Source organism: Cheilinus undulatus, unplaced genomic scaffold (assembly GCF_018320785.1).
Source record: "Cheilinus undulatus unplaced genomic scaffold, ASM1832078v1 Contig7, whole genome shotgun sequence".
Lineage (NCBI taxonomy): Eukaryota > Metazoa > Chordata > Actinopteri > Labriformes > Labridae > Cheilinus > Cheilinus undulatus.
This window is the reverse complement of record NW_024571694.1, coordinates 59003-70366: the sequence shown is the minus strand read 5'-3', so window position 1 is coordinate 70366 and position 11364 is coordinate 59003. Positions and strand designations below refer to the sequence as shown.

Below are 11364 nucleotides of genomic sequence, written 5' to 3'. Positions count from 1 at the left end.
CCTCAGATCCTCTTTTTCTTTCATTTCTTGCTCATGCTTTTGCTTCAGATCCTCTTTTTCTTTCATTTCTTGCTCATGCTTTTGCTTCAGATCCTCTTTTTCTTTCATTTCTTGCAAATGCTTTTTCCTCAGATCCTCTTTTTCTTTCATTTCTTGCTCATGCTTTTTCCTCAGATCCTCTTTTTCTTTCATTTCTTGCTCATGCTTTTTCCTCAGATCCTCTTTTTCTTTCATTTCTTGCTCATGCTTTTTCCTCAGATCCTCTTTTTCTTTCATTTCTTGCTCATGCTTTTTCCTCAGATCCTCTTTTTCTTTCTTTTCTTGCTCATGCTTTTGCTTCAGATCCTCTATTTCTTTCATTTCTTGCTCATGCTTTTTCCTCAGATCCTCTTTTTCTTTCATTTCTTGCTCATGCTTTTGCTTCAGATCCTCTTTTTCTTTCATTTCTTGCTCATGCTTTTGCTTCAGATCCTCTTTTTCTTTCATTTTTTGCTCATGCTTTTTCCTCAGATCCTCTTTTCTTTCATTTCTTGCTCATGCTTTTGCTTCAGATCCTCTTTTTCTTTCATTTCTTGCTCATGCTTTTGCTTCAGATCCTCTTTTTCTTTCATTTCTTGCTCATGCTTTTTCCTCAGATCCTCTTTTTCTTTCATTTCTTGCTCATGCTTTTTCCTCAGATCCTCTTTTTCTTTCATTTCTTGCTCATGCTTTTGCTTCAGATCCTCTTTTTCTTTCATTTTTTGCTCATGCTTTTTCCTCAGATCCTCTTTTTCTTTCATTTCTTGCTCATGCTTTTGCTTCAGATCCTCTTTTTCTTTCATTTCTTGCAAATGCTTTTGCTTCAGATCCTCTTTTTCTTTCATTTCTTGCAAATGCTTTTGCTTCAGATCCTCTTTTTCTTTCATTTCTTGCTCATGCTTTTTCCTCAGATCCTCTTTTTCTTTCATTTCTTGCTCATGCTTTTTCCTCAGATCCTCTTTTTCTTTCATTTCTTGCTCATGCTTTTGCTTCAGATCCTCTTTTTCTTTCATTTTTTGCTCATGCTTTTTCCTCAGATCCTCTTTTTCTTTCATTTCTTGCTCATGCTTTTTCCTCAGATCCTCTTTTTCTTTCATTTCTTGCTCATGCTTTTGCTTCAGATCCTCTTTTTCTTTCATTTTTTGCTCATGCTTTTTCCTCAGATCCTCTTTTTCTTTCATTTTTTGCTCATGCTTTTTCCTCAGATCCTCTTTTTCTTTCATTTCTTGCTCATGCTTTTTCCTCAGATCCTCTTTTTCTTTCATTTTTTGCTCATGCTTTTTCCTCAGATCCTCTTTTTCTTTCATTTCTTGCTCATGCTTTTGCTTCAGATCCTCTTTTTCTTTCATTTCTTGCAAATGCTTTTGCTTCAGATCCTCTTTTTCTTTCATTTCTTGCTCATGCTTTTTCCTCAGATCCTCTTTTTCTTTCTTTTCTTGCTCATGCTTTTGCTTCAGATCCTCTTTTTCTTTCATTTCTTGCAAATGCTTTTGCTTCAGATCCTCTTTTTCTTTCATTTCTTGCTCATGCTTTTTCCTCAGATCCTCTTTTTCTTTCATTTCTTGCTCATGCTTTTTCCTCAGATCCTCTTTTTCTTTCATTTCTTGCAAATGCTTTTGCTTCAGATCCTCTTTTTCTTTCATTTCTTGCAAATGCTTTTGCTTCAGATCCTCTTTTTCTTTCATTTCTTGCTCATGCTTTTTCCTCAGATCCTCTTTTTCTTTCATTTCTTGCTCATGCTTTTTCCTCAGATCCTCTTTTTCTTTCATTTCTTGCTCATGCTTTTGCTTCAGATCCTCTTTTTCTTTCATTTCTTGCTCATGCTTTTTCCTCAGATCCTCTTTTTCTTTCATTTCTTGCTCATGCTTTTGCTTCAGATCCTCTTTTTCTTTCATTTCTTGCTCATGCTTTTTCCTCAGATCCTCTTTTTCTTTCATTTCTTGCTCATGCTTTTTCCTCAGATCCTCTTTTTCTTTCATTTTTTGCTCATGCTTTTTCCTCAGATCCTCTTTTTCTTTCATTTCTTGCTCATGCTTTTGCTTCAGATCCTCTTTTTCTTTCATTTCTTGCAAATGCTTTTGCTTCAGATCCTCTTTTTCTTTCATTTCTTGCTCATGCTTTTGCTTCAGATCCTCTTTTTCTTTCATTTCTTGCCAATGCTTTTGCTTCAGATCCTCTTTTTCTTTCATTTCTTGCAAATGCTTTTGCTTCAGATCCTCTTTTTCTTTCATTTCTTGCTCATGCTTTTTCCTCAGATCCTCTTTTTCTTTCATTTCTTGCTCATGCTTTTGCTTCAGATCCTCTTTTTCTTTCATTTCTTGCTCATGCTTTTTCCTCAGATCCTCTTTTTCTTTCATTTCTTGCTCATGCTTTTGCTTCAGATCCTCTTTTTCTTTCATTTCTTGCTCATGCTTTTGCTTCAGATCCTCTTTTTCTTTCATTTCTTGCTCATGCTTTTGCTTCAGATCCTCTTTTTCTTTCATTTCTTGCAAATGCTTTTGCTTCAGATCCTCTTTTTCTTTCATTTCTTGCTCATGCTTTTTCCTCAGATCCTCTTTTTCTTTCATTTCTTGCTCATGCTTTTTCCTCAGATCCTCTTTTTCTTTCATTTCTTGCAAATGCTTTTGCTTCAGATCCTCTTTTTCTTTCTTTTCTTGCTCATGCTTTTTCCTCAGATCCTCTTTTTCTTTCATTTCTTGCTCATGCTTTTGCTTCAGATCCTCTTTTTCTTTCATTTTTTGCTCATGCTTTTTCCTCAGATCCTCTTTTTCTTTCATTTCTTGCTCATGCTTTTGCTTCAGATCCTCTTTTTCTTTCATTTCTTGCTCATGCTTTTGCTTCAGATCCTCTTTTTCTTTCATTTCTTGCAAATGCTTTTTCCTCAGATCCTCTTTTTCTTTCATTTCTTGCTCATGCTTTTTCCTCAGATCCTCTTTTTCTTTCATTTCTTGCTCATGCTTTTGCTTCAGATCCTCTTTTTCTTTCATTTATTGCTCATGCTTTTTCCTCAGATCCTCTTTTTCTTTCATTTCTTGCTCATGCTTTTTCCTCAGATCCTCTTTTTCTTTCATTTCTTGCTCATGCTTTTGCTTCAGATCCTCTTTTTCTTTCATTTCTTGCAAATGCTTTTGCTTCAGATCCTCTTTTTCTTTCATTTCTTGCTCATGCTTTTGCTTCAGATCCTCTTTTTCTTTCATTTCTTGCTCATGCTTTTTCCTCAGATCCTCTTTTTCTTTCATTTCTTGCTCATGCTTTTGCTTCAGATCCTCTTTTTCTTTCATTTCTTGCTCATGCTTTTTCCTCAGATCCTCTTTTTCTTTCATTTCTTGCTCATGCTTTTTCCTCAGATCCTCTTTTTCTTTCATTTCTTGCTCATGCTTTTGCTTCAGATCCTCTTTTTCTTTCATTTTTTGCTCATGCTTTTTCCTCAGATCCTCTTTTTCTTTCATTTCTTGCTCATGCTTTTTCCTCAGATCCTCTTTTTCTTTCATTTCTTGCTCATGCTTTTTCCTCAGATCCTCTTTTTCTTTCATTTTTTGCTCATGCTTTTTCCTCAGATCCTCTTTTTCTTTCATTTCTTGCTCATGCTTTTTCCTCAGATCCTCTTTTTCTTTCATTTCTTGCTCATGCTTTTTCCTCAGATCCTCTTTTTCTTTCATTTTTTGCTCATGCTTTTTCCTCAGATCCTCTTTTTCTTTCATTTCTTGCTCATGCTTTTGCTTCAGATCCTCTTTTTCTTTCATTTCTTGCAAATGCTTTTGCTTCAGATCCTCTTTTTCTTTCATTTCTTGCTCATGCTTCTTCCTCAGATCCTCTTTTTCTTTCATTTCTTGCTCATGCTTTTGCTTCAGATCCTCTTTTTCTTTCATTTCTTGCTCATGCTTTTGCTTCAGATCCTCTTTTTCTTTCATTTCTTGCAAATGCTTTTGCTTCAGATCCTCTTTTTCTTTCATTTCTTGCTCATGCTTTTGCTTCAGATCCTCTTTTTCTTTCATTTCTTGCAAATGCTTTTGCTTCAGATCCTCTTTTTCTTTCATTTCTTGCTCATGCTTTTGCTTCAGATCCTCTTTTTCTTTCATTTCTTGCTCATGCTTTTTCCTCAGATCCTCTTTTTCTTTCATTTCTTGCTCATGCTTTTTCCTCAGATCCTCTTTTTCTTTCATTTCTTGCTCATGCTTTTGCTTCAGATCCTCTTTTTCTTTCATTTTTTGCTCATGCTTTTTCCTCAGATCCTCTTTTTCTTTCATTTTTTGCTCATGCTTTTTCCTCAGATCCTCTTTTTCTTTCATTTCTTGCTCATGCTTTTTCCTCAGATCCTCTTTTTCTTTCATTTCTTGCTCATGCTTTTTCCTCAGATCCTCTTTTTCTTTCATTTTTTGCTCATGCTTTTTCCTCAGATCCTCTTTTTCTTTCATTTCTTGCTCATGCTTTTGCTTCAGATCCTCTTTTTCTTTCATTTCTTGCAAATGCTTTTGCTTCAGATCCTCTTTTTCTTTCATTTCTTGCTCATGCTTCTTCCTCAGATCCTCTTTTTCTTTCATTTCTTGCTCATGCTTTTTCCTCAGATCCTCTTTTTCTTTCATTTCTTGCTCATGCTTTTGCTTCAGATCCTCTTTTTCTTTCATTTCTTGCAAATGCTTTTGCTTCAGATCCTCTTTTTCTTTCATTTCTTGCTCATGCTTTTTCCTCAGATCCTCTTTTTCTTTCATTTCTTGCGCATGCTTTTTCCTCAGATCCTCTTTTTCTTTCATTTCTTGCAAATGCTTTTGCTTCAGATCCTCTTTTTCTTTCATTTCTTGCTCATGCTTTTTCCTCAGATCCTCTTTTTCTTTCATTTCTTGCTCATGCTTTTGCTTCAGATCCTCTTTTTCTTTCATTTCTTGCAAATGCTTTTTCCTCAGATCCTCTTTTTCTTTCATTTTTTGCTCATGCTTTTTCCTCAGATCCTCTTTTTCTTTCATTTCTTGCTCATGCTTCTTCCTCAGATCCTCTTTTTCTTTCATTTCTTGCTCATGCTTTTTCCTCAGATCCTCTTTTTCTTTCATTTCTTGCTCATGCTTTTGCTTCAGATCCTCTTTTTCTTTCATTTTTTGCTCATGCTTTTGCTTCAGATCCTCTTTTTCTTTCATTTTTTGCTCATGCTTTTTCCTCAGATCCTCTTTTTCTTTCATTTCTTGCTCATGCTTTTTCCTCAGATCCTCTTTTTCTTTCATTTCTTGCTCATGCTTTTGCTTCAGATCCTCTTTTTCTTTCATTTCTTGCAAATGCTTTTGCTTCAGATCCTCTTTTTCTTTCATTTCTTGCAAATGCTTTTGCTTCAGATCCTCTTTTTCTTTCATTTCTTGCTCATGCTTTTTCCTCAGATCCTCTTTTTCTTTCATTTCTTGCTCATGCTTTTTCCTCAGATCCTCTTTTTCTTTCATTTCTTGCTCATGCTTTTGCTTCAGATCCTCTTTTTCTTTCATTTTTTGCTCATGCTTTTTCCTCAGATCCTCTTTTTCTTTCATTTCTTGCTCATGCTTTTTCCTCAGATCCTCTTTTTCTTTCATTTCTTGCTCATGCTTTTGCTTCAGATCCTCTTTTTCTTTCATTTTTTGCTCATGCTTTTTCCTCAGATCCTCTTTTTCTTTCATTTTTTGCTCATGCTTTTTCCTCAGATCCTCTTTTTCTTTCATTTTTTGCTCATGCTTTTTCCTCAGATCCTCTTTTTCTTTCATTTCTTGCTCATGCTTTTTCATCAGATCCTCTTTTTCTTTCATTTTTGCTCATGCTTTTTCCTCAGATCCTCTTTTTCTTTCATTTCTTGCTCATGCTTTTGCTTCAGATCCTCTTTTTCTTTCATTTCTTGCAAATGCTTTTGCTTCAGATCCTCTTTTTCTTTCATTTCTTGCTCATGCTTTTGCTTCAGATCCTCTTTTTCTTTCATTTCTTGCCAATGCTTTTGCTTCAGATCCTCTTTTTCTTTCATTTCTTGCAAATGCTTTTGCTTCAGATCCTCTTTTTCTTTCATTTCTTGCTCATGCTTTTGCTTCAGATCCTCTTTTTCTTTCATTTTTTGCTCATGCTTTTTCCTCAGATCCTCTTTTTCTTTCATTTCTTGCTCATGCTTTTGCTTCAGATCCTCTTTTTCTTTCATTTCTTGCTCATGCTTTTTCCTCAGATCCTCTTTTTCTTTCATTTCTTGCTCATGCTTTTTCCTCAGATCCTCTTTTTCTTTCATTTCTTGCAAATGCTTTTGCTTCAGATCCTCTTTTTCTTTCTTTTCTTGCTCATGCTTTTTCCTCAGATCCTCTTTTTCTTTCATTTCTTGCTCATGCTTTTGCTTCAGATCCTCTTTTTCTTTCATTTTTTGCTCATGCTTTTTCCTCAGATCCTCTTTTTCTTTCATTTCTTGCTCATGCTTTTGCTTCAGATCCTCTTTTTCTTTCATTTCTTGCTCATGCTTTTGCTTCAGATCCTCTTTTTCTTTCATTTCTTGCAAATGCTTTTTCCTCAGATCCTCTTTTTCTTTCATTTCTTGCTCAGGCTTTTTCCTCAGATCCTCTTTTTCTTTCATTTCTTGCTCATGCTTTTGCTTCAGATCCTCTTTTTCTTTCATTTTTTGCTCATGCTTTTTCCTCAGATCCTCTTTTTCTTTCATTTCTTGCTCATGCTTTTTCCTCAGATCCTCTTTTTCTTTCATTTCTTGCTCATGCTTTTGCTTCAGATCCTCTTTTTCTTTCATTTCTTGCAAATGCTTTTGCTTCAGATCCTCTTTTTCTTTCATTTCTTGCTCATGCTTTTGCTTCAGATCCTCTTTTTCTTTCATTTCTTGCTCATGCTTTTGCTTCAGATCCTCTTTTTCTTTCATTTCTTGCTCATGCTTTTTCCTCAGATCCTCTTTTTCTTTCATTTCTTGCTCATGCTTTTGCTTCAGATCCTCTTTTTCTTTCATTTTTTGCTCATGCTTTTTCCTCAGATCCTCTTTTTCTTTCATTTCTTGCTCATGCTTTTTCCTCAGATCCTCTTTTTCTTTCATTTCTTGCTCATGCTTTTGCTTCAGATCCTCTTTTTCTTTCATTTTTTGCTCATGCTTTTTCCTCAGATCCTCTTTTTCTTTCATTTCTTGCTCATGCTTTTTCCTCAGATCCTCTTTTTCTTTCATTTCTTGCTCATGCTTTTTCCTCAGATCCTCTTTTTCTTTCATTTTTTGCTCATGCTTTTTCCTCAGATCCTCTTTTTCTTTCATTTCTTGCTCATGCTTTTTCCTCAGATCCTCTTTTTCTTTCATTTCTTGCTCATGCTTTTTCCTCAGATCCTCTTTTTCTTTCATTTTTTGCTCATGCTTTTTCCTCAGATCCTCTTTTTCTTTCATTTCTTGCTCATGCTTTTGCTTCAGATCCTCTTTTTCTTTCATTTCTTGCAAATGCTTTTGCTTCAGATCCTCTTTTTCTTTCATTTCTTGCTCATGCTTCTTCCTCAGATCCTCTTTTTCTTTCATTTCTTGCTCATGCTTTTGCTTCAGATCCTCTTTTTCTTTCATTTCTTGCTCATGCTTTTGCTTCAGATCCTCTTTTTCTTTCATTTCTTGCTCATGCTTTTTCCTCAGATCCTCTTTTTCTTTCATTTCTTGCTCATGCTTTTTCCTCAGATCCTCTTTTTCTTTCATTACTTGCTCATGCTTTTGCTTCAGATCCTCTTTTCTTTCATTTTTGCTCATGCTTTTTCCTCAGATCCTCTTTTTCTTTCAGTTCGTGCTCATGCTTTTTCCTCAGATCCTCTTTTTCTTTCATTTCTTGCTCATGCTTTTTCCTCAGATCCTCTTTTTCTTTCATTTCTTGCTCATGCTTTTGCTTCAGATCCTCTTTTTCTTTCATTTTTTGCTCATGCTTTTTCCTCAGATCCTCTTTTTCTTTCATTTTTTGCTCATGCTTTTTCCTCAGATCCTCTTTTTCTTTCATTTCTTGCTCATGCTTTTGCTTCAGATCCTCTTTTTCTTTCATTTCTTGCTCATGCTTTTGCTTCAGATCCTCTTTTTCTTTCATTTCTTGCTCATGCTTTTTCCTCAGATCCTCTTTTTCTTTCATTTCTTGCTCATGCTTTTTCCTCAGATCCTCTTTTTCTTTCATTTCTTGCTCATGCTTTTGCTTCAGATCCTCTTTTTCTTTCATTTCTTGCAAATGCTTTTGCTTCAGATCCTCTTTTTCTTTCATTTCTTGCTCATGCTTTTTCCTCAGATCCTCTTTTTCTTTCATTTCTTGCTCATGCTTTTTCCTCAGATCCTCTTTTTCTTTCATTTCTTGCAAATGCTTTTGCTTCAGATCCTCTTTTTCTTTCATTTCTTGCTCATGCTTTTTCCTCAGATCCTCTTTTTCTTTCATTTCTTGCTCATGCTTTTGCTTCAGATCCTCTTTTTCTTTCATTTCTTGCAAATGCTTTTTCCTCAGATCCTCTTTTTCTTTCATTTCTTGCTCATGCTTCTTCCTCAGATCCTCTTTTTCTTTCATTTCTTGCTCATGCTTTTTCCTCAGATCCTCTTTTTCTTTCATTTCTTGCTCATGCTTTTGCTTCAGATCCTCTTTTTCTTTCATTTGTTGCTCATGCTTTTGCTTCAGATCCTCTTTTTCTTTCATTTATTGCTCATGCTTTTTCCTCAGATCCTCTTTTTCTTTCATTTTTTGCTCATGCTTTTTCCTCAGATCCTCTTTTTCTTTCATTTCTTGCTCATGCTTTTTCCTCAGATCCTCTTTTTCTTTCATTTTTTGCTCATGCTTTTTCCTCAGATCCTCTTTTTCTTTCATTTCTTGCTCATGCTTCTTCCTCAGATCCTCTTTTTCTTTCATTTCTTGCTCATGCTTTTTCCTCAGATCCTCTTTTTCTTTCATTTCTTGCTCATGCTTTTGCTTCAGATCCTCTTTTTCTTTCATTTCTTGCAAATGCTTTTGCTTCAGATCCTCTTTTTCTTTCATTTCTTGCTCATGCTTTTTCCTCAGATCCTCTTTTTCTTTCATTACTTGCGCATGCTTTTTCCTCAGATCCTCTTTTTCTTTCATTTCTTGCTCATGCTTTTTCCTCAGATCCTCTTTTTCTTTCATTTCTTGCTCATGCTTTTGCTTCAGATCCTCTTTTTCTTTCATTTCTTGCAAATGCTTTTTCCTCAGATCCTCTTTTTCTTTCATTTCTTGCTCATGCTTTTTCCTCAGATCCTCTTTTTCTTTCATTTCTTGCAAATGCTTTTTCCTCAGATCCTCTTTTTCTTTCATTTCTTGCGCATGCTTTTTCCTCAGATCCTCTTTTTCTTTCATTTCTTGCAAATGCTTTTGCTTCAGATCCTCTTTTTCTTTCATTTCTTGCTCATGCTTTTGCTTCAGATCCTCTTTTTCTTTCATTTCTTGCTCATGCTTTTTCCTCAGATCCTCTTTTTCTTTCATTTCTTGCTCATGCTTTTTCCTCAGATCCTCTTTTTCTTTCATTTCTTGCAAATGCTTTTTCCTCAGATCCTCTTTTTCTTTCATTTCTTGCGCATGCTTTTTCCTCAGATCCTCTTTTTCTTTCATTTCTTGCAAATGCTTTTGCTTCAGATCCTCTTTTTCTTTCATTTCTTGCTCATGCTTTTTCCTCAGATCCTCTTTTTCTTTCATTTCTTGCTCATGCTTTTTCCTCAGATCCTCTTTTTCTTTCATTTCTTGCTCATGCTTTTGCTTCAGATCCTCTTTTTCTTTCATTTCTTGCAAATGCTTTTTCCTCAGATCCTCTTTTTCTTTCATTTCTTGCTCATGCTTTTGCTTCAGATCCTCTTTTTCTTTCATTTCTTGCAAATGCTTTTGCTTCAGATCCTCTTTTTCTTTCATTTCTTGCTCATGCTTTTTCCTCAGATCCTCTTTTTCTTTCATTTCTTGCAAATGCTTTTGCTTCAGATCCTCTTTTTCTTTCATTTCTTGCTCATGCTTTTTCCTCAGATCCTCTTTTTCTTTCATTTCTTGCTCATGCTTTTGCTTCAGATCCTCTTTTTCTTTCATTTCTTGCAAATGCTTTTTCCTCAGATCCTCTTTTTCTTTCATTTCTTGCTCATGCTTTTTCCTCAGATCCTCTTTTTCTTTCATTTCTTGCAAATGCTTTTTCCTCAGATCCTCTTTTTCTTTCATTTCTTGCAAATGCTTTTGCTTCAGATCCTCTTTTTCTTTCATTTCTTGCTCATGCTTTTGCTTCAGATCCTCTTTTTCTTTCATTTCTTGCTCATGCTTTTTCCTCAGATCCTCTTTTTCTTTCATTTCTTGCTCATGCTTTTTCCTCAGATCCTCTTTTTCTTTCATTTCTTGCTCATGCTTTTTCCTCAGATCCTCTTTTTCTTTCATTTCTTGCAAATGCTTTTGCTTCAGATCCTCTTTTTCTTTCATTTCTTGCTCATGCTTTTTCCTCAGATCCTCTTTTTCTTTCATTTCTTGCTCATGCTTTTTCCTCAGATCCTCTCTTTCTTCTTGTAACAGCCTGTACTGCTTCTTATGTCTCCTCTCTTCCTCATACAGTTGTCTCTCATGCTTTTTCTTCAATTTACGCATTTCCTTCATGCATTTCTCTTTTAGTTCATTATAGTCTTTGTCGTAATTTTTTCTGAACTCATTGAATTCTTCAGCTTGTTTTCTGGCCTCCTCTTCATTCCTCTTCTTCATGTCCTTCATTTTTTTCTTATAGTTTTCCTCTAGTTCTCTTCTCTCCTTCTCCTCCTGTTCTCTTCGTCTTTGGTCGTCCTCTCTTCTCTTTTTCTCAACTTTTTCTCTTTCCTGATCATACTCCTCTTGAAGCTTTTTAATTTTTAACTGTTCTTCATGTCGTATTTTCTCATTTTCAAGCCTTCTCTGTTCCCACCATTCAGTTCTTTCCCTCTCCCAGTCCTCTTGCTGTCTTCTCAGCTCTATTCTGCTCTGTTCCCACTTTTTATCAATAGTTTCTTTCTCCTCTGATTCTAACTTTATTTTTCTCTCCAGTTCTTGAAGTTTTTGCTCCCACTCTTTCTGTTTAAGTTCATCCTGCCTTGTTTTCTCTCGGTCCTCCTCTTCTCTCTTTTCCTGCTCTTTCTTCCTCTCTTCTCGCTCCTTGTTAATCTTTTCCTCCATTTCTCTGAGTTGTTTCTCTCTCTGCTGTTCACTTTCTTTCCTCTGTTGCTCCATTCTTTTCTTCATTTCCTCACTTTCTTCTTCATGTTTTCTCTGAAGCCTCTCCTTCTGTCTCTGCATTTCTTCTTCCATTTCTTCCAGGATCCTCTCCACTTCTTCCTCTATCGCCGCCTCAGCCTCTTGGAACATATCAGATGTGTAGAAGCTACCGCCATTGTCTTCAAGCATTTTGTTTGCTTTAGTCAGTAACTGT

General features: G+C 35.5%; 1 protein-coding gene across 1 annotated transcript; it reads right to left on the bottom strand.

Annotated features, from left to right (window-relative positions):
• Nucleotides 1-1148: 1148 nt before the first annotated feature.
• LOC121506671 (heavy metal-associated isoprenylated plant protein 4-like) lies at nucleotides 1149-10268 on the bottom strand (the record flags this gene model as incomplete). The annotated part of the gene is made up of 3 exons (XM_041782509.1): nucleotides 10209-10268; nucleotides 1734-1787; nucleotides 1149-1226 (listed from the first exon to the last, which is right to left on the bottom strand). Coding segments are annotated over exons 1-3 (192 nt in total), but the record flags the coding sequence as incomplete, so codon positions are not given.
• Between the last annotated feature and the right edge of the window lie 1096 nt (nucleotides 10269-11364).